Source organism: Candoia aspera, chromosome 10 (assembly GCF_035149785.1).
Source record: "Candoia aspera isolate rCanAsp1 chromosome 10, rCanAsp1.hap2, whole genome shotgun sequence".
In the NCBI taxonomy this organism is placed as follows: domain Eukaryota; kingdom Metazoa; phylum Chordata; class Lepidosauria; order Squamata; family Boidae; genus Candoia; species Candoia aspera.
Window position 1 is genome coordinate 9,104,203 of NC_086162.1, and position 24,266 is coordinate 9,128,468.

The window sequence follows — 24,266 nt, forward strand, 5'->3', positions numbered from 1 at the left end:
AGCAGGAATCCTATAACTACAACAGGCAGAAATTCAACCGGTGTATGAAGAGATGCACCATTTCCATTTCTGCCTGCACCGGAAACTCTGCTCGGCGTGGAAGAAGCCGCCGCCGCCGCCCGCATCCTCAACTTTCCCGCCTTTGCGCTTCCCCGCGCAGCCGCTGCTGTCCATCTTCCCTAAAGCCCGCTCCGCCCCAAGGAAGCCACGCCTCCTCCCCCTCCCCTCGAGCCTTTGGCTTCAGAGGCTTTCGCCCAATCGCAACGCTCCTCCTCTTTCCCCTCCCTAGCCGAACGAGAGAGGCGCGGTCACGAGCCCCCTTCTCTTTAAGCTCCGCCCCTTTCGCGCGCCTTCTTCTTTACCTCCTCTCGCTAAGCGTATTTCCGGTAACGCCGGAAGTGGAGCGGGGAGGGTTGCTGGGCGTCTCCAGGCGGAAGTGGAGCTGTCGGAGGCGGCGGGGAGCAGTGCGGAGGTGAGCCGGAGAAGGAGCCGCGCCCTGAGCGACTCCGCGAGGTGAGGCGGCGGCTGGTGCTCCTGAGCGTGGCTTGGCGTCCCGACTGGTTTGAGGTGGGTGGAGAGAGGGGGCTTGCATAGCAGCTTTGATGCATGTCTGAACGCGGGGGAGGCGAGGCGAGGCAAAGAGGAGGCGTGTTTGGGTTCACACGACCTACCCAACCTGCTTCTGGAATACCGTTTCCTGAATTTGCCCAGCCAGAAATCAGGCCGTTGACCTGGGTTCGCAGACGTTCAAGCCACCCCAAGCCAAGCGGAGCCCTTTGTGCGAGCGCACCGGCCGGGTGAAGCGCACGAGGCGAACGCCGTGTTGACCTCCCCGACGTGGAGCGGGTTGCACGGGCGTGCGAAGGGTAGCTTGGCTGGTAGACTCGTTTCTCCTTGCAGGGAGGGCGCGGGGTCGCCGCCGTCTCTTGGCTGCGGGGAGATGCGTCCGCGTTGCAGCCCGGGGCTCCGCTTGTTCCTCGGCAGGCCTTTTCCTCGCTCTCGGCTGCGCGTGGGATGGCTGCCTAGGGGAATTGCAGTGTCAGCAACGAGAACGGCGGGGCTCGCGGCTTAAGCCGTGCAGACCCGCTCCTCCGGGTTGGGCCGGCTCAGAACGTAGCTGTCCCTTTTGGAGGATCTATTAAAAGACATTCTCCGAGTTTAATGTCCACTTATCCCTAAGCTTTGACCCAAACGTGGAATGAAAGAATTTGAGAAGTCTTAGCCTTGTGCAGGGCTTTCGCTGAAAAGCATACTTAGGGGAAATCGAAGAACTGCAGAGTTTTTCTTTGCTGTGTTACTATTCAATTTAAACATGTGCCTAAGGATCAAGCAACTGTTGACAGATAATTTGACTAAAGTAGTTTTCCCCAAACTGACCATATAAATGGAGGTGGCCTACCAGTTCCGAAATTCTTAGTCATTGTGGGCAAGGAGAGGAGGCTGACTCACCACTACATATTTTGTAAGAGAACTTAAGCAGAATTAGAGCTTCAAGCCCGATGTGCATAGTTTGGAGATAGCAAGGAGGGGGAAAGGAGATGCTGGCAGAAGCAGGTGTTGTGTTTAGGGGAAGGAGAATGGTAGACAGTCAGGATTCATTTTGGAATATAGTTACTTTGAATGCCCTGCGTTGTAAAGATGGCTAGAGAATCAGAGAATAGAATATCTCAGTTCCATGCAAGATTGTGGTTGGTCTCCTGAGGTGAATCAAGGGATGTCATCAGAATAGGGTGGTAATTTATGTTGGTACAGGAGGAAGTTGAAGATTGGATGAGAGACATATAGAGATATGCTGACTTCAAGCCATCAGTTGCTTTGAAAATGTGCACGCGTTACATAGTAGGGGACAGTGATTAGGTTCATAAATCACACCATGTTATATAATGTGGCTTCTTGGTTTTGTTTTGGCATGATGTGGAAACCAGTTTTGGCTTATTCAAGAATTCATGTTTAAAGTAGACCGGATTATTTACAGAATAATTGTTAGCTTGGTTTGCACTGGGCTGAAAAAAATCAAACCATATTTGCCTTAGCTTATTTTGTCTCCCATCATGCAGGAGGAGATCCCCATGTCTGTAACTTGCAGATCAAGAGTTGTAAATTCCCAATGAGATGCATACAGGAATTAAGATCTTTGGGAATCATCTAGCTAAGTGGAAGATGACAGCTAGCACAGCTGTTGTGATATTCTTCTTGGTGGACAGAATCTCAATCTTTGGCATGTAACTATTGTCAATATTAGGTTTAACACAGGAAGTAATGACTAAATAAAGCCACAGAGAAGTATGCAGTCACACACTCAGCCAACCCATGCAGTCTCTGTGCTAACCCAAGATAAAATGAAATCTCTTCTCAGGCAAAAAATGTAGTGGGTGCTGTGAGGAGGGTAATAATCATTTCTTAAAGAGTCAGTAAGATATCTGTTAACCGTGATAGCACTACAGCAATTATACATACAGAGATACTACACTTAGGATCAAATGCTGAGGCCAAGCTGGACTTCCTTTATTCTCAGCTTGTAAACTTTCTAGAGCAGTGTTTCTTAGCCATTGGAAGATGTGTGGACTTCAACTCCCAGAATCCCCTAGCTGGCATGCCAGCTGAGGAATTCTGGGAGTTGAAGTCCACACATCTTCCAATGGCTGAGGTTGAGAAGCAGTGTTCTAGAGGCATGTTATTAGTTTCTGCTGAAACAAAATGCTAAATTAACTGCAGGGTTGTCTGCAGGGTGTAGTCAAAAAAGTCAAGATGGTGGCCACAATGGTGTGACTGAAGCTCCACCCATTTGTTGTTTTTTTAAACTTCCTGCAGGCATCCCTGCTTGATCTGACCCTGCAAGACAGTTAGACATAATACCTGGATGGCATGTTCAGAGGCAGCACCCTGGTAGTTCCTGAACCCTGTGGCTCCTGAGTTACTCAAGAATAGTAGGAAGAGACTCTATATTGTGTATTGTGTAGCATGGATAAGGAACTTAGGATTTATTTTTGGTCCTGTACAGGACATAAAAGCCAATGACTTAGATGCATGAGAAACAGTAACTGTTCCAGATGATCCTATCTCCCTATGCTCTGCTTAATTGTTCAGTGGCCTTTTGGTGGATCATGGGTGTTTTGTTGGTGTTTTAATGGTGAATGTGGTCACATTGTGTTATTGTGCAATTGGTACAGTGATGACTGATAATTATTTATGTGATATTTATTGGTTGTATGTGGACTATTTAATGTTGTTTTGGTACTTGTCCTTGTTCTAGATTTTTCAGCTGCAATTTATTTTGTATTGTGCAGTGGCTATTTTAATTCCTGTTGTAAGCTGCCATGAGTCTGTATAGAGTCGGCAGCATAAACTCCATTGAAAGAGGAAATAGACTCATACCTTATTTTTTTGAGAACTAATGGGGAATAACACCCAATAGGGGTGCTCACTTTCAAAATGCTCTTTTAAGTGTCAGAGAGGAGACTTTTATTGGCTGGGTTCAGACATCAGTAAACCACAATTGCTTGTTTATTTAAACCATGGATTTTACTAAGCACAATTGGCTGAGTTTACACAATTTAAGCAATAAACTGGTTGGCAAATTAAAGTTGCTAGGTATGCATATTAACCAAATACAAAACAAACCACTTTATAGGGGGTAGCGTAATGCATGAACTCGCCACTAAATCTTGGCTCCTGTTGGAAACTCTGTGGGGAATTAGCTATGTATAGGAAAGGAGAATTCAAGTAATTACATAGTGATGCTTTCAAATCCCTTACCCCCATGTTTTTAACACCATGTTATTGTCTTAGTTCTGCTGCTGTTGCTCGCTGCAGTTTGTCAGCAAAATGTGGATAAGTTCCGCTTTCCGGTTCAGTGTCCATCTGATAGCTAGGCCAAAGCAGAGACTGGCTGTGGAACTAAGGAAGGACCTTGCAGCACCATGGTGAGAGCTGTGGCTCTGGAAAGAAATAGGCTGTTCTGTAGCATTTATGTGTTCAGTTGGTGAGTTTCTCTGAAGTGCCTCTTCTGACAGCTAAGCTTAGACTGAACAATAGAATCTGGCTGGCTGGATCCTTCCCTTCTTTCCAGGGCCCACCCCCACCTTAGGAGCCATTCTGAAAAGTCTGGTTTTTTTCAGATACTTATCCTTCAAGCATTCATTCATGATACCTTTGTGTTTGAGAATGATTGTGTGAGAATCGCTTTGCACTTGCTAGCTGTAGAGCCTAAAAGCTATTTTCCAGAAAAGGCTTGTTGTCAAAGAAGAAAAGGGGAGGTCAATGGTACATCGAACAGTTTGATCTCTGTTGAGATTGTGCTTTCACTGCTAGCTGTATCATGATTAGGTGTAAAATTGGGAAGTAAAAGTAGACACTGAAGCCTTTCTGGAAGCCATGGCCTGCACTATAACAATAGTTAAGCGTTACATTTGCACTGAGAAATATATGGCCAGTATCCCAAGTCTCCTGCTTGCAAGTCTCGCTGGAGTCTTTTTAAGGTGGTTTTGAAAATAGAGCTGCTTAATTCAGAAACATTCAATTAATATAAACCTTGGGCTTACTTGATCAATGCTAGTTTGTGCGAACCTGAGTTCTCAGTATAGATAGGGGTTTTTATGTGTATGTCTTCAAATCAATCCTGGCTCCTGGCAGTTGTCCAGGCAGTTTCCTTGGCAGCATTTTTGGAACTGGTTTGCCCCTGCCTCCTTCCTAGGGCTGAGAGAGGGACTGGCCCAAGGTCACCCAGCTGGCTTTCATGCCTAAGGCAGGACTAGAAGGACTTCTGGCCCATTAGATATGCTTGGATATATGCATGTACATTTATTTGCCTCTTCTTAGACTTTGTGTCACCAGCAATTAAACTGTGCCAAGGCCACAGCCGCCCGGCATAGGGGCAAAGTTTGGTTGTGGTTGAAAAGTGTGTGTGCATATGTTAAAATGCTCCTGTCTGAGCATAGAAAGAAGTTAGGGAAGTTTGACTTTCTGAAGGCCAGTGCAGACGTCTTGATGTTTTGTGAAAACCTTTCTGGAGTCCACTTCCAGGGAGGCCTATGCATCCTCGACCTGCAGGCCTGCAAGGGTTTGATAGATTCTTCAGGATTAGAAGCAACTGCTTGCAGCTTGGAAGCTCAGATAGGTAGAGGAAATGGGGCTGTAATTCAAACAGACCCATATGGCACGTAGTAATAGACTTCTGTCTATTCTGTTAAATATATATTATTTTAATGAAATGTAGGTAGACAGTCTCAAAATTCTTTGAACACATATGAAAGTAGTATTTATTTCCATAAAAATGTACCCTTCAAATTTATGGATACTAAGAGATGTACTTACTAACTGAAACTCACCCTTCCTATCTGCTTTTATAGAATGATTCTGTACTATTCACATCTCTGTCTACTAGTAAAATAAAAATGATAGAGCTTTAGCTTGTGGTTGTCAGAAATGATCATTGATTTTCTCACATTGTGCAGATAATTTTTGCTGTCATGGACAGAGTTTATAGGTTGTGCAAATCTATAATGTTGTTTAGTTGGTTTTGGCTTAATGTGATGTATGAACCCAGCCAATTGTGTGGGGGTTTTTCAACAGTCCAATTCCATTTGAGGCAACTAGGCTGAAATTTAGTCACCGACATGTTTTTTTAAAAAAAAACAAAAAACTGATTGGGTATGTACGTTGGACTCAGCCAAAATATGATTTGATTATTTTTGGTTCAGTACGTTTGAATTCAGCCACCTTCAGTTGCACAGAATAAAGACAGGATGTCATAATCAGCTGTGGCATAGCACAGTGTTGTGTGCTAAGGCATGCTCTGTTGAACAGTCCTCAATTGTCTGGGTTCACATATTGCTCCAAGGCGGGGTGCAAAGGAGTGCGGCCAACGGCATTTATTTTCCATTTTGTAGAGTTTCCTCGAAATGAGTCAGAGCAAAAACAGTGGCCCTTCTTTTTAAAAATTATTTGGGGAGCCTTGGTGGGGATTTTAATAGATGCCTTAAGTCTTGCATAAACTTCCAGAATTTGTACAGCCCTGTACTAAGCCAGAAACTGTAGTTTACAAATCAGAATGCCTGTGGACATAGAATACACAAAGTCAAAGCCAGACAAGACATGATGTAGCATATGTCAACCACCCTCTCGGGTGGTTGGTGGGGACATTCTACATTTGGCATAGCCAAATTTTCCCAGGAATGTTCCATTGCACTACTGAGGTTCTCTATGAATCATCACGGAGCTAATCTACTCTCACGGATCCCTCCCTCCCTTCATTTATGACCTACCTTATCGTCCCTTGTACTGGAGACTGGTGAGAAAATTGCTTTGGTTCTGGAAAATCTGTCCTAGTTTTCTATCCCAGTTTCCTGCGTGAGGATAGAAACTGAAGTTGCGTGATCTTCTTACTTTGAGGAAAGATCCCCTTTCCTAACAGCAAATAACCCTTAATTCTGTAAATATTCCATGTTCCTGCATGTTCTCCAGTAAGCCAGCAAAGTCATGGAAAAGCTTGGGAATGTGTGGAAGCTAAAGCTTAGTGAAAAGGAACCTTTTCTGATTTCATTAGTGTACCTAGGAGCAGTGGTTTTTCTGCAAAGGGGAAGCCAAAGGGTTTTCTGTTCCAGGAACAAGGAAGTGTCGTTCCTCTTTGAGGTTGTGTATGTGGTGACTGGAAGTAAAGTGTTGCTCCAGGCAACTGTTGTCTCCTTATTGGCTGGGTGTGCACGACTCATTAAACCAGACTAAAATGGGATTTTGAAGTTCAGTACTGTAGCCAGGCATTGTCTCAGTGTGCTGTGTGAAGCCACACATTGCACTGAGCTATACTGTGGTTTATTCCTTTGGAGTGCAGTCCACAGCATGCCCCACAAGGGTCTCAAAACACCTGTACTACTCTGATGTAACAGACTTTCCTGCAGAGCATGAGGTGGCACAGCAGTCTCACTGTGATTCAGGGTGCATAGGTCTGAATTGTCATCCCTTGACAGACCCTTATGGGCAAGTGCGTCCCACCAAATGCACAGCGCGTTTTATCTGTTTGGAATTTGAAGTGTGACAATGTCTGAATTCTTGCTAACAATGTTCAGGGGGTTCTCGAGGTGCAAGGTTGCAGCTGGTGACAGTGGGCCAAACGTAGTTTTCAGATCTAACGAAATAGGGAATTTTGCTCCTGGAGTGGAGCTGTGATTCATGTTCCAAGCGAGAGCAATGATTCATTGATCAAATGACTTAATTGGTTAAAAAGTAGCCGGCAGGTTCTTCTTGGCATTCCCATAATATTAGGGGGTGGATGGGAAGAGAACTGTAAAGGACCTTCCATTTATAAGGATAAGGGCAGGCTTTGTCCTCTCCTGCAGAAGGTAGCTTTCAAAACTGAGGTGCCATAATCCATTATTTAGTATTCCTTGGAAAATAAGGTTCGGTAGGAAAGCAGACAAGGATGCTTTTGTTTGTTATCTTGGACACCTGCTTGCCTTGGCACATGCCCGCCCTAAGCCTGGCATGCTAATTTAGCTACAGCAGTTGCCCCAATTTGGAAGATGTGCTTTGGATCTCATGTGAATGCAGCATTTCTCTGCTGCTCATTAAAGAAGCCCAACCATGACCTTATCCTGGCTTTGCTGTCAGCTGGAAGAACAAGGCTGTTGCTTTAAAGAATCCATTCATTAAGAGAAATCAGATCCTGCGACATTATTTGAATGAACTAAAGATTGAGACTGTTAGAAGTAAAAGGAAGGAATATAAAGTTGGTTTATCTGATCAAGGTTAAAAGGAGGTACAGTATGTTACTTCTGGCAACCCTTTATGGACTTTCTGCTGACTGAAAAGGACTGAAAAGATGATGTTTTATGGATTTGTTTATAGATAAGAGATGGGATATGGGATGAAGGGATAAATGTTTGTAACCTTGGAGGGGGTGAGGAGTCACTAAATTTGTTTATACTTGTGATGAAGGTTGGAAGGGTCTTTACATACTTCTTTCCTTTATTTATTATAGTCTTTTTCTTTTCTTTTTCCTTTTTCCTTACACTTTTTTACTCCTTTCTATTTTTTTTCTTTAAGTTTAGTTTGTATTAGATTTTATTATTATAATCAAAATTCTTAATAAAAATTATACATATACATATATAGGAATCCATTCATTAACATCAGGGAGACTCTTAAATCAGAGCATCCTTAAGCCTGAAATGTCCAGCTCCTTTAATGAATAGGAGAGAGGGGCTGTACTTGCTCAGGGTCCAAGGTACTTCTTCCAAATTGCAGCCTGCTGGAGAGTATTTAAGTTAATCACATTCCATGTAAAATGACATTTAATCAAATTAAGTTTTTGTCCTAGTCTGACCTGGTGTAGAGCTGCCCCCTGGCAGGCTGCTTAAAGGCCATGTACAGCCTTCAACCCACACATAATTGCATATCCAGATCCTCACAGAGTTCAAATACTCCTCATAGTTTGAAGTCCCTGACTGAAAGCCATTTAGGGTCAGCATTAGTATGGCTGTGATGCTGTGGAGGAGAGTAGCTGTGTGGGATAAGAAAGGCAAAAACACCCCACAGCTTTCAGTGTCTAAATTCAATCTCTGGGACTGAAAATCCCCAGCAAAGCTAAATAAATATGGAAGATGTCAACTGATACCTTTGCAAGGACGAGGGGGTTAGAGACTGAAATGTTCCAATTACTTCCACATGTTTAATTCTTATTGCATTTCCAAGAGAAAGGCTGCACCTCCTCAGATGGAGAGCATTGGCTGGGTTCACCCACATGCTTATCTCACTGTAACTGTTGAGCAGTGAACATTGTACCTCTGGCTGGGACTTTGTTTCCTCAAGGGTTTTCTGCCAGTATTCTGTAAACAAGCTTCCTTTCGGTCATTGCTCTCGAGTTGGTATAAGAAGGCCCCGAAAGGAAATTGGTTTCAGGACAGGCTGCATGAGCTCCCTCCTAATGGCGTGGTCAAATTTAGCAGGTGCTGAGAGATGACAGAGCTGCAGAGCCTAGTTGAGCGACTGGAGAACGCTGTGGGACGGCTGGAGACGATGTCTTGTGGTCCTGGTGTGCACGGTAGCCATGGGGACAGCCCTGCGAAAGGTAAGCTTTCTGTGCCCAATGATATCCTTTGACGTTCCAGGAGGGTGACGGTAACAGTGTCCACTGAGCATACTTGGGCAGCTTGTGCGCCTGGCTCCGTCTGTGTGAACCAGATTGGCAGTTCCCTTCCCCTTCGTAGCACATCTAGCCTCGCCAGCCCCAGATCAGAAATGTAGAATAGCATTACAGAGCTGTCAGATGCGATGGTTGTTGTTGTTTCCCTTTTGGGTGCAGTTGCCTCCATTTTAAGTACACAGTGGTACAGCTTGCTGCCAATATCAGAATTTTTGTTCTTTGATTTTTTTTTTCCCAGTTAAAAAAAGAGAAGCCAACATGCTGCAAAATGTCAGTATCTGGCATCTGCATTCAGTTCCAAACTATGATAAATTGAACTAATAGGAGGCATCAGAGGCAGCCAGAAGAGGAGGAATAAGCTAGTTTTTTGGCACTGGCCATGCCCACATGGCATTTATTTTGCGAGAGCACCCAGGACGTGCTCTCAGAAATCCAAATGCGTTCACCAACTCAAAGAGGCTGCCTATAAATAGGGCACCCTGTGAAAGTGCGTGTTCTCCAACCACATGGCTGGAAATTCTGGTGGACTATAGTCTCATCACACTTGGTGGGTGCAGTGCTGGGGAGAGAAAATGTGCGTTTCGGGAGCAGAAGTAGTTGGAAAGGAGAGCAAATTTGCTTAGATGTTTTGGAGTGCCACTATAGTGCCTGTTTGTAGCACCTTAAAACCAGCTGCAGTTTTCCCAGGATCACATGCATGAACCTGGGAAAGACACAGCTGCTTTAAAACACTGCAGCGTGTTGCTAAGTTTACACATCGAAGCACCCTGTGGAGATTATATCTGCAGCACCAATACAGCCCAAATGCTTACTGCATATTTGATTTACAGCTGCCCCAGAGCTAACCCATGAGCCCTGTAGTTCTCATCTGCTGCTTTTCCTTCTGCAGGAGTCGCTAAGTACGTGCAAGCTTTTGATGAGCTCTTGGCAGGTCCAGTGGCTGTGTACATGAAGATCAGCAAAGAAATTGGCAGCGAAGTCCAAAAACATGTATGACTCACGCTTCCTTCCTGTTTCCTATTTTGAGAGGACATAAGTACACTACCCCTAATATCTTTGGCAGTCAGCCAGCTGAGGCTTTTTGCCCAGAGAACTGAGGTGGTATGACCAAGCTAACACACTAACTGGTGAATGGAGGCCATGTAGTCTCCATTCATACACATTGTGGGGGTTTTGGCAATACTCTGGCGGTCTTAAAAATTCTGTGGCCAGAGACTACGAGAAGAGAGAAGAAATGTTTAGATTCTGAGGACTGCAGTAATTTTGACTTGCCACCTTTAAATCTCGGTAGAATAGAAAATTCAATTTTTCTGAAAACAAGTTTAATTTAAAAACAGGAACTTGGCCTGTATTGTATTTCTGTGGGGTATTGCTTTCGTCTGTATGGACGCTGCATCCTCATGAACGATCGGCTGGTATCGCTGGCTGTCGTGTTTTGTAGGCATCTTGGACTGCTGCAGCGTCGGTAGGAGATGTAATACCTGCGTCTGCAGAAGAGTGGGGATGGGATGCAAGAAATGAAACATGCACGATTCTTCTGGGTGACATCACAAGACAAAAATGAAAGGGTAGAGGACCAGGACGCCCATTTTGTTGTTTCAGCGGCCCTGTCGCTGGCTGCAGAACCTCTGATTATAAGCCTTTTGCACAGTAAATTTCACATGCTGTATTCAGAGTGCTGCATGTACATTTCTACAATAATTCCTACAGCAGCCCTGCAAAACAGGCTGCTGCTCTCTATTGGGTTTAAGTGGGGTGAGGAACACTGAGGCTTCCCAAAGGGTTTTTTTTTTTCCCCCTGAAGTGAGATTGAAACTGAATTCTCTTCCTTTCTACAGTTATCCCAATATATTACACCAGCACTGACCTATTTCTAAAATATCTCTATCCAGGCTTTATGAAGAATTGCAGAAAATATTAGCTTCCAGGAGGAGAGACTATATGTAGCTCAGGGTTGAATTGAGTTCGTCAGCAACGCTGATGATGTTACCTAGTTGGCTAATGAAACTTTTGCAGGCAAACAAGCTCCGAGCGCACCCAGAACTCCACAATCTATTAGCTTTTTTAAAATACTTTTTATTACAGAGTTTTACAATACTAAAAGATAATATAAACTGAAATCAGAAGAAAAGAAAAATACAAAGTGCAAAAAAAAAAAGAGATGGATAGAAAAAAATATTAAAGAAGTGACTCCCAAGCTTCCTTGCAACAAGTACAGGCCAATCAATAGCCCCCACCCACTATGAAATTACATACGTGGTCACAGTATATTAGCCTCTACATCTTCTCGCTGCCGCTTTTTCTCTTGCAAGGCCCATCTTCCTCTCCTCTCCTTCCCCAGCAAGTCTTCAAGCCCTTATCAATATGCATATCAAATTTTAGCTACATGTTGGCTTGCCCCAGGCTGAGTGGGCCCTGCTGGCTCTAGTTGTGTCTTGGAGCTTCGTGAAGTTTGTATCTTGGAAATTTACATTAAAAACAGCAAGGAAATGAATTCCCTGGGAATTTGCATTGGCAAATAGGTACAATTTTTTTGGTGTGGATTTTTGACTGGAGAAAGATCCGCGCTAATCTGTTCAGTGCTACTATCCATGCCTTGGGAGGGATCTGTTTTTGCAAGTCTGATGTCACTTGTGTAAGAACCCAGAAAGAATGTTAACAATATTGCAAAGCTAGAAAAGGAACCTGGGATGCTTTCTCATTGAAGTTACAATTTCATTTTTTTTTCTTTTAGCTTAGGAAGAAACAAAATACGCTGGTCAGTGGAATTTAACCCTATCAGGAATGAGTCTTTCGTACAGGCTTCCAATGTTCATGGAAGTCCTGTTGAACCTACACTGAAATAGTTCCCCCTTAATGGCATTTCAAGGCCTTTAGCTCTGACTTATATTAACCATCACTGCAAACTTTCAGTCATAAGTTCTCCCTGAGGAGCTGGCTCCTGGCAGTGGTGGGGGGTATTCTTATTTTTTGTTGTAAATTACATTTGATTGTTGAATGAAAAGCAGTATACAAATGTAATAAACGATGTATAAAACCCGTCTTCCTTTGAGAACAGCCAACGATCCTTGGAATCGTATTTTGCTAATATACAGTAGTTCCATTGCTGCCAATTCATATGGTTGTCTGCTTCTCCCCCTCTTTAAGGCTGAGATGGTCCATGCTGGGTTGATGACAGAGAGGACTCTCCTGGTGACAGCGTCTCAGTGTCAACAGCCCATAGCAGTAAGTGGAGAAAAGCCTTTAGGATTACAGCAGTGGGACTTGCGTGAAACTCGTTAAAGAACTGGATTCTCTTCTCTCGAGGATATTTGCATACAAACATGGAATCTTCTGAGCAAAGCCATCTTTGAAATACCTTTTCCCAAAAGCAACGTTTGGAAAAATCCTAAGCATAACTCACCAAATGGTGGTATTAGGTGCAATGGGATGGATCAGTAAATTGATAACACTCATTTTGACACTTTTCTCTGACCAGAACAGCAACTTTTCTTGCTAGACCTCAAGATCTAGCTTAAGAAATACCTAAGAACACAACCAGCTTCCAAAATTGTCTCCTTTGGGTCCATTGTGTACCATCAGGATGGTTGTGTTGACTTTTTTTAGACTGCCCTGAAAGCTTCCCGGTAGACTTCATTAAAAGCTAGAGCTAAGAGTTATTTCCCTCAAAACAACCTGTCCCCATTGTTTTCATATGAATTGTTCCTGGCGTACTTTCTGATTAGAGGGAGGGTAGCCCCCAGTTCTAGCTTGAGTTGCATTTGTAAAAGACACTATCCCCTTTGAGCATTTGAAAGTCTCCCCCAGCACACACACTGTGCATAGGAAAGGCTACCCACAAACAGATGAAGCTGATGGGAAGGAAACATCTATCATAGAGCAGCATTTCCCAGCCTCAGCAACTTTAAGATGTTGTGGACTTCCAACTCCCAACATGCTGGCTGGGGAATTCTGGGAGTTGCTGAGGTTGGGAAACACTGCCATAGAGCATGCAGAAAGCAGGGGGAAGCCATTCCTTTGCAGTCCTGTCCTGTAATCCGCTAGCACGTTCTGTCTTGTGATTGAGGGTTGTGGTACCGGAAGGGTTCAGAACCAACTAAAACCCAGTCATTGTAGTTTGTACACCTTCATTTATGGCTTAGTATGATCAGTGAACCTAGCAGTTTTTTATTCAAAGGATTGTTACTAAAACAAACCAAGGTTTAGCATGGTAAATCTAGACATTGTGGGTCAACAAACCACGGTTCGGTGTGATGTGTGAACTGGCCCTTGTGTAGTTACAAGGTGGAAGACAGATCGGAAGAGAACTATGTGCCATTCTAAAAAGCAGAATAAAGATGTGACATAGATGCCTTCTACCTACATGCTTAATACGGGGAATCGTAGCATCAACAGGAATAGGCAGTCTTAAATTCTGATCCAGGAGGACCCATGGCAGCAAGAGGGTTTTGGTGGATAATAATTCACCTCTTGGTTTCTCTAATTTTGCAATTGCAGAGTAACTTCTCAGTCTTGTTGAAGCCAATATCAGATCAGATCCAAGTGGTCCAGAACTTCAGAGAGAAGAACCGTGGCAGCAAATTCTTCAACCATCTCTCAACAGTTAGCGAAAGCATCCCTGCACTAGGCTGGGTCGCCATGGTAAGGATTTGGGAACTAACGCTTCTCCATTCAGAGTTGCTCCAAGCTTCTGTTTCTCAAAGGGTGAACCCAGATTACAGCTTCCAAAAGACGATCGTTCACATTAGCGTTGCGCAATCTTTGATGCTGACGGAGGAGAGAGAGAATCGATCTCCTAAGCAGAATGTTTCTGTCCTGACTCTGCAATCAGATCAATAGACCATGTTTTACTTCATTGCTCCTTCTATCATCTTTGGTGTTCGGGGCTCATAACTCCTCTTCCTACTCACCATGCAGGCTGGTCCAAAACTCAGGTTACTTGCTGGATTTCCAGGAATGTAGCAAAATTTTACTTGATTCTTACTGCTATTAGAAGGGCCTGAGTTAATTTTGGTGCTGGTTAAGGGTGCTGAATTTTCATATCTGTCATGGTTTTTATTCTGTTTCACTCTATTTTTATACAGAGCTGTTAGAATATCAATATTCTCCTGTAAACGGCTGCTTCTGCACTATTTTTCTGGTCTCTGGTTGTAAATTACTTCAATTAAAATGGTTGGTCTTAAAAATCATGTTGCCTTGGTTGTCCTGCTGAGATGAAAGGCTTATTTTCTATTTTGTTTTCTCCTTTTGCAGGCCCCGAAGCCAGGCCCTTATGTGAAGGAAATGACAGATGCCGCCATGTTTTATAGCAATCGGGTCCTCAAAGAATATAAAGATGTGTATGTTTTCTTTCAGAAGGCTGCAAGTAGCCTGCATTTCTCAGGGGAAGTGACTGTGGATGCACTGTCACTTAATTAAGAAGCAGTGTCCCCCATATCTCCTCAATTCTTATCTAAAGTTTTACTGGTTGATCATTTGGGGTATAGGAGTAGGTTATCAGTAACCCAACTGCTGTGAACCCAGATTCACAGCTGAACAGCAAAGGCAAGACTTGTGAATAGAGCCTCCTTGGGTGGAATTTCATATTCTGCAATGGGAACATTTGTATCTTACTAACTTTCATAACCTGGGCGTTTTAAAATCCAGCTAAGACAGCCTGTAGTTGGAATGAGGAAACCAGGGGAAAAAAAGTTCTAGGAAAGTTTCATGACAAAAATGAAAGTCCATTGATGAAAGCATACGGGGGGTGAGGGGAGGAGGAGATAATCTAGATATTGAGCATTGAAGGTTAGGTTGCTTCCCCCGCCAAAAAACACTTGAGTATAGGTAGTCCTTGCTTAACAACCATTTGTTTAGTGATAGTTCGGACTTAGGACGGTGCTGGAAAAACGACTTGCAGCCAGTCCTCGCAGTTACGACCATTGCAGTGTCACGTGATCACCATTTTCTGCCTTTCCGGCTGGCGTCTGGCAAGCAAAATCAATGGGGGACCATGTGAGTCGCTTAATGACCACAGTGATTTGCTTGATAGCCGCCACATAAAAGGTCGTAAAATTGGGTCGGATTTGCTTAATGACCGCTTTGCTTAGCAACCAAAATTCTGGTCCCAATTGTGGTCGTTAAGCAAGGACTACCTGTAGTCACTTTGTCCCAGCTCTATCTGTAAAATAGGGGTAGTAAACTAGGACTCCTGTCACAAGGAGAATTTCAAACCAGTTAGTTTGTCTGGGTCTTCTTTCTCTAGTGATAAGAAGCATGTGGACTGGGTGAAAGTTTATCTCAGCATCTGGACTGAGCTGCAGGCATACATCAAGCAGTATCACACCACTGGACTCACCTGGAGCAAAACGGTGAGTGCAGCCTGCCTATCCGTATTCCAGATTCCTCAGTACCACTTGAGATATTTTTACTTGTCCTGTTTAGCAAGCATAATAACTGGATGTTCTGTCTGACCCATCCTCCCAGGGACCTCAGCCAACTGGTGCAGAAAACGGATCTCGGGCTCCTGCTCACAATGCCCCACCGCCCCCTCCCCCCGGCCCCCCTCCCCCTCCGGCTCCTGCCTCCCCAGATTCCAGCTCAGATGCCTCTGCCTCCCGCTCAGCGCTGTTTGCTGAGATCAACCAGGGAGAAGCCATCACTTCTGGTAGGTGGATTAGTTAATTCAACAGCAAGTGGGCTAGCCGTGATTCTGCAAGCTAGCTGACTTGGCAGTGCATTTTGAAAAAGTGTCCTGGATGGAACCGTTCTCCAGTCTTCTGTGGAGGGAATTGGTCCGGGGGATGAGAGCTCCTGCAGTGTGCTGTTTTAGCTGCATCCCATAGCCCAGCTTTGCTTGCTTAACCGGTTGCAAAATGTCACGAATGTTAATTCTCTTATGTGGACAGATGGTTGGTGGGACTAAGATAGCAGCGCTGGCATGCTTAGGACCCAAAGCAAATTAATATCCTTTGAACAGTAGCTTGGCCTCAGACTTGCACTGAAGCAAGGATTAGAGAGAGATTCTGGGAGAGGTAAAGTTGAGATTTAACAATCTACACTTGTGTGCAGCCTTTCCAGGAAATAATGAAACTAGAGAGTTGTGTTTCCCAAATCTGGAGCTATGGTAACATGACCAGTAGTAGTAGTTTGAGCTGAAGCTCACATCTTTGGCATTCTGCATGCCAGAACGTATATTTTTTTTTTCATTTTTCTTGCATTAAGCAGAGCTAATTAAACTCGGTGTGCTGTGGGGTTCCTGTGAATAGGGCACCACCACAGACATTCTTGTTACCCTGCAAAACCCAGTAGCTTTAAATTCCGGGAGCCATCCTCCAGATGCATCTGTATAGCGGGAGATTGGAGAGGGCTGTAGAGAACTCCCTCTGGCTCGGAATTTCAGCTTTTGAGCCACCTGGATGCCATTGGAACACTTCCTGTCCTCCAAAATTGCTTGGTACTTTTTTTTTTTTGCAACACATCAATTCTCGGGCGGAGAGGGGCAATATTCCCTTGGATCATACGTCCATCATGCAACCCTTGGATCGTAGGCGCTTTGTTTTCCCACACGTTGAAGAAATGACCCTGTTAATATTATTCAAAGGGTGGATTGTCCCTAACGTGACTAATGTCAAGTTGGGGAAAATTGGTGGTTTTCATTTTTTCATACCACCTTTGCCGGGTTATCTGATACAAGAGCTCAGCTTGACTCTGTTTCATTAAACACGTACCCAGAGCTCCTCCTAACTGCAACGGGGTGTGTGTTGTGGTACGTTATCCTTGCCAGAGCTCAGTGAATAGGCAGAGAGTGGTTCAGATATAAGGCAAGCCATCTGGTCAAGCATTTAGGTTCACAACACGCCGCAACACATGATGGGTTAGCACAGGAGGCGAACCCTGCCGACAACTGTTTCCTGCTCTAGGCTTGAAACACGTGTCTGATGACATGAAGACCCACAAAAACCCATCGCTGAAAAGCCTGGGGGGCCCTGTGCGAACGGGGCCCAAGCCCTTCATGGCTCCCAAGCCTGCCTGTGGGGCAAATGTCTCCCCCAAGCTGCCTGCAAAGAAGGACCCTCCTGTGCTGGAGTTGGAAGGCAAGAAATGGAGAGTGGTGAGTCTGCTGCATTTCCCGTTTGCGTCCTTTACAGCTTGTGTCCCGGAGGGGACCGTTCTTTCCAAGAGAGCCTCCCCAGCTTAAAAGCATTCTCAAGTCAATCAGGCAGGAGCCTGGGAAATAGTTTTGCTTGCACAAGAACAACATTGTGTAGCTGCCAAAAAGCGTGTTGTCGTCTTGAGGTGGTGCGTCGTTTGTTTTCAAGCACTTGGCCTTCAAGAGGCATGTTGGGTGGGCAGCCCCTTCCTAAAAGTGGGAGGTAGAGCCAGGACAAAACCTCAATTTCATTTACCTGGAAATGTAACTAAAATTAAATATTGGAAAAATTACTCTGGTCCTGGTTTGCTATTTTCCCCTTCTGCCCCATTAATAATTGCTGCGAGATAAGAATTTGGGCTCTAGGCTCTGTGCCTCTGTGTTAGAGGCTTACCGTCTGCAATTCAGATACAGGTAGTCCTCAACTTGCAACCATTCATTTAGTGACTGTTCGAAGTTAAGACAGCACTGGAAAAAGTTACTTGCGACCAGTCCTCGCACTTACGACTGTCACAGCATCACTGCAGTCACGTGATCAGAATTTGGGCACTCGGCAACCGGCATGCATTTATGGTGGTTGACGTGTCCTGGGGTCACATGATCGCCATTTGTGACCTTGCCAGCCACCTTCTGAGAAGCAAAGTCAATGGGGGAAGCCAGATTCATGTAACAGTGTGATTCACTTAACAACCACAGCAAAAAGGTAAAATCGAGCATCACTTAACGACCACCTCGCTTAGCGGCAGAAGTTCTGATCCCAATTGTGATCCTAAGTCAAGGACTACCTGTAAGAACTTTTAGCCTGATGCCCAGTTAATCAAGCATATGGGGGAACTCCCCCCAGCCAGTGAGTGGATTCTTAGTGTAATTTGTCAGTTTCTGCTGCTCCTGGTTGCATCTAGAGAAGGGGAGAAATCAGATTAATAGCAGCTGCTCCTTCCTCTTCAGGAGAACCAAGAGAATGCCTCCAACCTGGTGATCAGCGACACAGAGCTGAAGCAGGTGGCCTATGTCTACAAGTGTGTGAATAGTACACTCCGTGTCAAAGGCAAGATCAACTCCATCACGCTGGGTAAGTTCACACCTCTTCTTTGGGACAGGCTTTTGAAACAATGGGCGAGCATAGTCCTAAACCATGGTTTGCTTAACTGTGATTTGTTCTCTGCAGGTGGCTAATCTGCCACCCTCCTGATGTTGCTGAACTACAGCTCTGAACTTCCTGAGCTCAATAGCCCAGAGTGAGCAGTGCTGAGTGTTCTAATACATATAATTGTTAAATAAATCACAGTTGTGGTTGGCTTTGCGCAGCAGCTGACCCAAAATGAAACAGCCCACGTTGTCATTTTGCGTATTTGATGAATAGGCCAATGGTTTTTGAAGGAGGAAACATAAAATACAGGGTTTTTTTTTCTGGGAGAAATGGTGCAGAGGCACCAGGTTGCAGCATTGGCAGGGACTAATCTGGGGCAATCTAGAGGGTTGGAGGATGCTCCCAAAATGAGAAATCCAGCAACGGGGGTGGAGAAGTTGCAAAATTATGCTTCATATAAAAACATTAATTCTCCAGTATAGCCAAACAAGCACTTGTCTCCTCCAGGTGCAATCATACTGTTACTAAACTATAGTTTAAGAGGACATTATTGTCCATTTCTCAAAATAGAGCTGGCAGCTTGACTTGCAGCTTCAGAAGTATCTGGCTGCCTTACTGTTCACTGGTAAATCTTGGTTTTGACATCCAGAATAAATATGTGCAAGAGGGGAAAATACAGGAGAAGCTTCTCGAAACAGTGTTATCAGTGTTGTTAGGGCATTACTGGCTACATTCCCCCACTACCATGCTTAATTTGGTTATTGAATTAACCTGTTTTCTGAATTTGCACAGTACTCTGAACGTAGGCTGACCCAATAGCCTGGGTTCGTACATTATACAAATCCCCCATCCTCACCTGCACCCCCATAAAACCCCTAAGGTCATTTTAAGCTACGAACCTTAGGCTGTGAAGTAGCTGAGCTGAGGGTCAAGTGGTGGACTGAGGGCCTTCTAAGAGACTTTGGAAACAGAATTTCTAGGACAAATGACTTGGAAGTCTGAGCTATCTGGAAACAGGATAGAATACAAAATCATCCTTGGCTCCACATAGAGCTTGTTTTGGGCAGTGCTTCACACATTCCAGAATTCCTATATAGGCTCCTGTGATGAAATTAACTGCTATATATAGATCTCGGGTATATGATGTACTGATTTTATAAGAGACGTCTAGACGGCAGCATCTAGATGATTTCAGACCACCAGGAAATCCGAAGATTGTGGGCTAGACTGTGAAGGCAGAAGCACCCTGGAAGAAGGGAGTTGGAAACCACTTCCAGGTTGCTGCAAAGAAAATGAGAAGGATTTGTTCATGAAGTCACTAGGAGTTAATGTTGTGGTGGTGTTTTTGGATTTCTTTCCCTTGTATTTCAGGATGTGGGGGAAGTTTTTATATTGGATTGCTCAGGATCAGTGAACAAAGGAGAGGTCTGGGCCACGTTGAGGTTTATTTTTGTAAAGGAAACACTCTGTGCTAGTCCCATTTCTCTCTCTCTCTCTCTTGCAGATAACTGTAAGAAACTTGGGCTGGTGTTTGATGATGTGGTGGGCATTGTCGAGATCATCAACAGCCGAGATACTCAAATTCAGGTAACGGCACGTGTCCCTGGTTCCCCTAAGCTTGATAGTAACCTCACCCCACCAGGTGTCTCAGAGTTGCCAGTGTGGTTCGACATGTAAGGCCCACCCTCTCCCTTGAGATCCAACACCGCCCCCCCCCTTTTTTTTTAACCTTCTGAAGAGCACTCAAGACCTGGCCCTCCTGCCAGGCGCTGGGATAGGGTGAGGTCAGAGAAGGATGGGAATGTAGCAGGTCGCATCAGTGAAGCGTGGTTGCAGCACCAGGACTCTCTGCTCTGGGTTTTATTGCTTTTCGTTTTTATAGTTGTATATATTGTTTTTATTCCTGAGTTGTAAAGCACACAGGGACGCGGTGGCACTGCGGGTTAAACCGCTGAGCTTGCCGATCAGAAGGTCGGCGATTCGAATCTGCGTGACGGGGTGAGCTCCCGTTGCTAGTCCCAGCTCCTGCCAACCTAGCAGTTCGAAAACATGCAAACGTGAGTAGGTTAATAGGCACCGCTTTGGCGGGCAGGTAACGGCGTTCTGTGTAGTCATGCCGGCCACATGACCACGGAAGTGTCTACGAACAAACGCCGGCTCTTCGGCTTTGAAACGGAGATGAGCACCGCCCCCTAGAGTTGGACATGACTGGACTTAATGTCAAGGGAAACCTTTACCTTTACCTTTTGTAAAGCACACAGAGTTTGGTTTAAGATGGGCAGCTATGCAAATGTTTTAAATAAACGTGAGCTACATGCCAGTCACCCACATGAGCCAGGAGACGTGCAGAACAAAGCATTCAGTGTGTAGAATCAGCATAAACGGCAGCTATAAGGCCAGGTCAATAAAATCTGTGTCAGAACCTAGTGTAGAACCAGCTGACGGAGGTGGGCACCAGGCAGGCCTCTTTTGAGAATGCCACCTGTCCTTCAAGAAGATAAGGGACCAAACAGTGCATCTCGAGAGAGAAAACGTTTGTGCTTTAAATGGCTTTGTTGCTTCAAAGCTTGAAGGATAAGACTGTACCCACTTCCAATCTGTAGTTTAGCTCTATAGTTATTTATTCATTTTTAACTTGCCTTCCATTAAAAGTAATTGCAGAACTGATGCTTTGCTAAGTTTTGAAAGAGCACTCTCTCCAGTACATTAACGTAGCTTTTTCCACGTAGCTTGGTGTCCTCCTTGGCCATGTTGACTGGGGATGAAAATGTTGTAGCCCACCTTCCTGCCCTTCTTTTCTATCTTAGATTTAGGGAAGGGGGTCAAGCTGCGACCCTTAGCCAAATTTCAGCAGTCCTTGAGGAATCCATACGTCCCTTCCTGAGAGAGTGTAAAGAGGGGCTTCAAAAGGAGAAGAGAATGATTGTCCTCATCAACTTCTGGCTTTGGACTTGGTCCACCTGCTGGCTGCCTCAGCCCTGTCCACCAAGCAGCTTGTAAATGAGCCATGAGGGAAATGTGATTTCAACGGAAAAAAATGTCACCCGGTCTTAGCTTAGGAGATGGAGCCCTTAAGCTGTTTCTCACCATGGCCTCTTTTACTAGGTCATGGGTAAAGTGCCAACCATATCCATCAACAAGACAGACGGTTGTCAAGTCTACTTGAGCAAGAACTCCCTAGACTGCGAGATTGTTAGTGCCAAGTCCTCAGAGATGAACGTTCTTGTTCCAACAGACAACGGTGACTTTGTGAGTTCTTTCCCACATTATTGGGGGTGGGGGTGGGGGGTTCAGTAAGACTGAAAAGGGAAAGTTGCTCGTAATTAAAAACTCCCCCCTCGTGCTGAAACAGAAAATGGTTTCAGAGAACTGCATTGCTGAGCAGATGTTATCAGTTCTTTAACAAGGGAAGCAGGCGTTCACTGGCAAAGGTCAATGCTGTTAGCCATAATCATACAACACACTTAACCTGGTTAGTTGATCCGTTTTCTGAATCTGCAGACAGAGTGAGCCATAAACTAGCCAAAGTTAGTTTATGGATTCAGGTTCACGCAGCAGCTGCCAAAAATAAAGTGAGGTGAGCATGTTGTGCAAACACTCCTGCTAGATTGCTAGCTAACCTGTTAAAACATACAGCATGGACCCAGCCAATGAGATGGAAATTAAGAAAAGCCAAAACCTCAGGTGGCTTTATGTAGCCATCCTCAAACTGCGTTGGGGTTGTCAAGTCCAAGAATTTCCAGCTAGAAATGGCACAGCTGGAACGTGTCAGATTGAGGAAGGCTGGCATGAAGGGTATTCAAATCCAGTTCTTAAAAGATTCTTTGGGATGTAGAAGATGCTGTGCAGGTAAATTTCTTTGTAGCTTTATCGTTCACTCACTGATCTGAAGACTAACACCATCGATAGCTGGAGAAAATTTCCATGTTCCCTAGCAGTATGTCACAAAATATTACTAATGGGGGAAGAAAATTAGTGTTTTATGCTTCCCCCAAACATCGGGCTGCCCAGCTGCTCATTGACTGCGGGAAGCAGAATATGAGACGGATTTGGAATCTTGCAAAATTATTAAGGGGGTGACCCATGGGGGCTGTGCCTGGGGACAGAGGCGCTCTCGGCATCAGAGACGTTGGTCTTCCACGTGTCAGCCAATACTGACTTGCACATTTGGTTTCCCCAGAACGAATTCCCCATCCCCGAACAATTCAAGACGCAGTGGAACGGGCAGAAGCTGGTCACCACGGTGACAGAAATTGCCGGATAAGATGGCCTGATGCTCCACGACCTCCCCTCTCTCTACCATCACTGTGGGACAAAAATGCTTTCTGGGGGCTGGCTTTTAGATTCCCCGTCCCATTTTTCAACTCTCAGTCTGCTTCTGTCTTCTGGAAGACTTCCCTCCCTCCCTTCGCTGAAAATACCTCAGGCTGGGTTTGGGGTAGGTTGGCCAGTTCATCCCATTCTTTCTCTTGACTGGCAGGAAGGTGTGGCATTCACCCCTGGGCCAGGCAAAACCCGTATCAATAAAGGTGTCCAACGGGCATCGAGGCGTTTTGCTCCCTGCCTTCGCTTAAATGAGGACCGTTGTCCAGGGGGAGAAGAAAAAAGTCTCCACCAGGATATGGTGCCCCCCCCCATGATAGATGTGTGAAGTATGCTTAATAGGCATAATTTGGGGAAGTCCAAGGAAGTTCATTCCACTCAATCTCACCAAGGGATGCTGAGAATAGCTTTGCTGGACCAAAGGCTGAAAACTGGGATGTGTAACATTCCTTCTCCCCTGACTATTCCCCCCTTCCTGTGTTGTCCGTGTAAATTCTGTGTTGTGCCACGATGTTGGGGGGGGGGGAGACTGCCCGGGTACAGGTGCCACAAGATTACCGTGAAACAGATCCTCCTTTCTGGGAATCTGACCTGCGGCTAGAAAGCTGCCCCTCGACCACTTCCACCCAAGCCCTCTTGCAAAGGGAAAGTTGTGCCCCAAAGGCCTCTTTTGAACAACTGAACGCTGTTCCATCTTCCAGGACAGTTTTTTTCCCCAGAACCCGTATCTCCCCCCCACTCCCTGCCCAGGGCAGGATTAATTCTCCATTCCAAGAGTATTAAATTATTTGTAAGCACAACTCCATGGCATTTTGGTTCTGTTGCTCACTGGTGCTCATTAGCCCCATAGTATTTGGGCAACCCCCCCACCCCCGCTTTAGCTAGCTGTCCCCCTCCCTGCTGCTTCTCTGCAGAAAGTCTTGTGTCACACAGCACTCTGGCAGTCGTGCCCAGAGTGAAGGCGTGGTACTGTCACAGCTCACCAAAGGGGGCTGCCTGTCTTAATTGTAGTAATGCGAATCCTCTCTTCCCCTCTTTTGCCACGTTTTGAGTTCTCCACTTGAAAATTAACAGAAGATATGCAACTCTTTATTTTGAAACTGTCCTGTGACTTGTACTTCTCTCCTGAGGCTTGTGGAAATAAAAACCTTTCTTATGTACTTAAAATCATACTGAAGATAGAATAAAGTTAATGCCAAGTTGCTCATAAAGTGTGGTCCGTACTAAGCTTGCTACAACTATCTCTACAGCTGCCAGCTCACGTGCCTTTGTGGGTTTTATTCTGCTCTTGCCAGAATGCTTGCTTGCTCGTGCCTAAAGAATCTGTGCCTTGGAGGGTTTTAAAATATACTGGCTGGATGGATGTAGCTTATTAAGGGTTGGTTTGTTTAGGCTCACAACACACTAAGCCTGCTTAGCTTATGGTAGTGTTTCTCAGCCGTGGCTGCTTGAAGGCTTGTGGACTTCAACTCCCAGAATTCCCCAACCAGCATAGCTGGCTGGGGAATTCTGGGAATTGAAGTCCACAAGCCTTCAAGCAGCCACGGCTGAGAAACACTGGCTTATGGTGTAATGCTCTGTGG

The 24,266-nt window shown here is 45.1% G+C and overlaps 1 protein-coding gene across 2 annotated transcripts; it reads left to right on the forward strand.

The window, feature by feature from the left end:
• The first annotated feature begins 378 nt into the window (after positions 1 to 378).
• Positions 379 to 23,894, forward strand: CAP1 (cyclase associated actin cytoskeleton regulatory protein 1). Of its 2 annotated transcripts, none has more exons than XM_063312465.1 (13): positions 379 to 513; positions 8,943 to 9,064; positions 10,029 to 10,129; positions 12,287 to 12,364; positions 13,637 to 13,780; positions 14,393 to 14,478; positions 15,384 to 15,489; positions 15,605 to 15,785; positions 17,041 to 17,231; positions 18,219 to 18,342; positions 19,865 to 19,947; positions 21,466 to 21,609; positions 22,541 to 23,894. In XM_063312465.1, the coding sequence occupies exons 2-13, from the start codon at positions 8,953 to 8,955 to the stop codon at positions 22,622 to 22,624; spliced, it is 1,434 nt and encodes a 477-aa protein (XP_063168535.1). In that variant the 5' UTR covers positions 379 to 513; positions 8,943 to 8,952; the 3' UTR covers positions 22,625 to 23,894. The 2 variants fall into 2 exon arrangements, with proteins under 2 accessions (XP_063168535.1, XP_063168536.1); XM_063312466.1 differs by having other exon boundaries at positions 381 to 513; positions 8,940 to 9,064.
• Positions 23,895 to 24,266: the final 372 nt, after the last annotated feature.

Excerpts from the sequence above, each read along its gene's own strand:
- CAP1 (XM_063312465.1), top strand. The coding sequence starts at position 8,953 with ATGACAGAGCTGCAGAGCCTAGTTGAGCGACTGGAGAACGCTGTGGGA. Across the intron at positions 9,065-10,028 it reads TGGGGACAGCCCTGCGAAAG|GAGTCGCTAAGTACGTGCAA; the intron begins GTAAGCTTTCTG and ends TTCCTTCTGCAG. Across the intron at positions 12,365-13,636 it reads AGTGTCAACAGCCCATAGCA|AGTAACTTCTCAGTCTTGTT; the intron begins GTAAGTGGAGAA and ends TTGCAATTGCAG.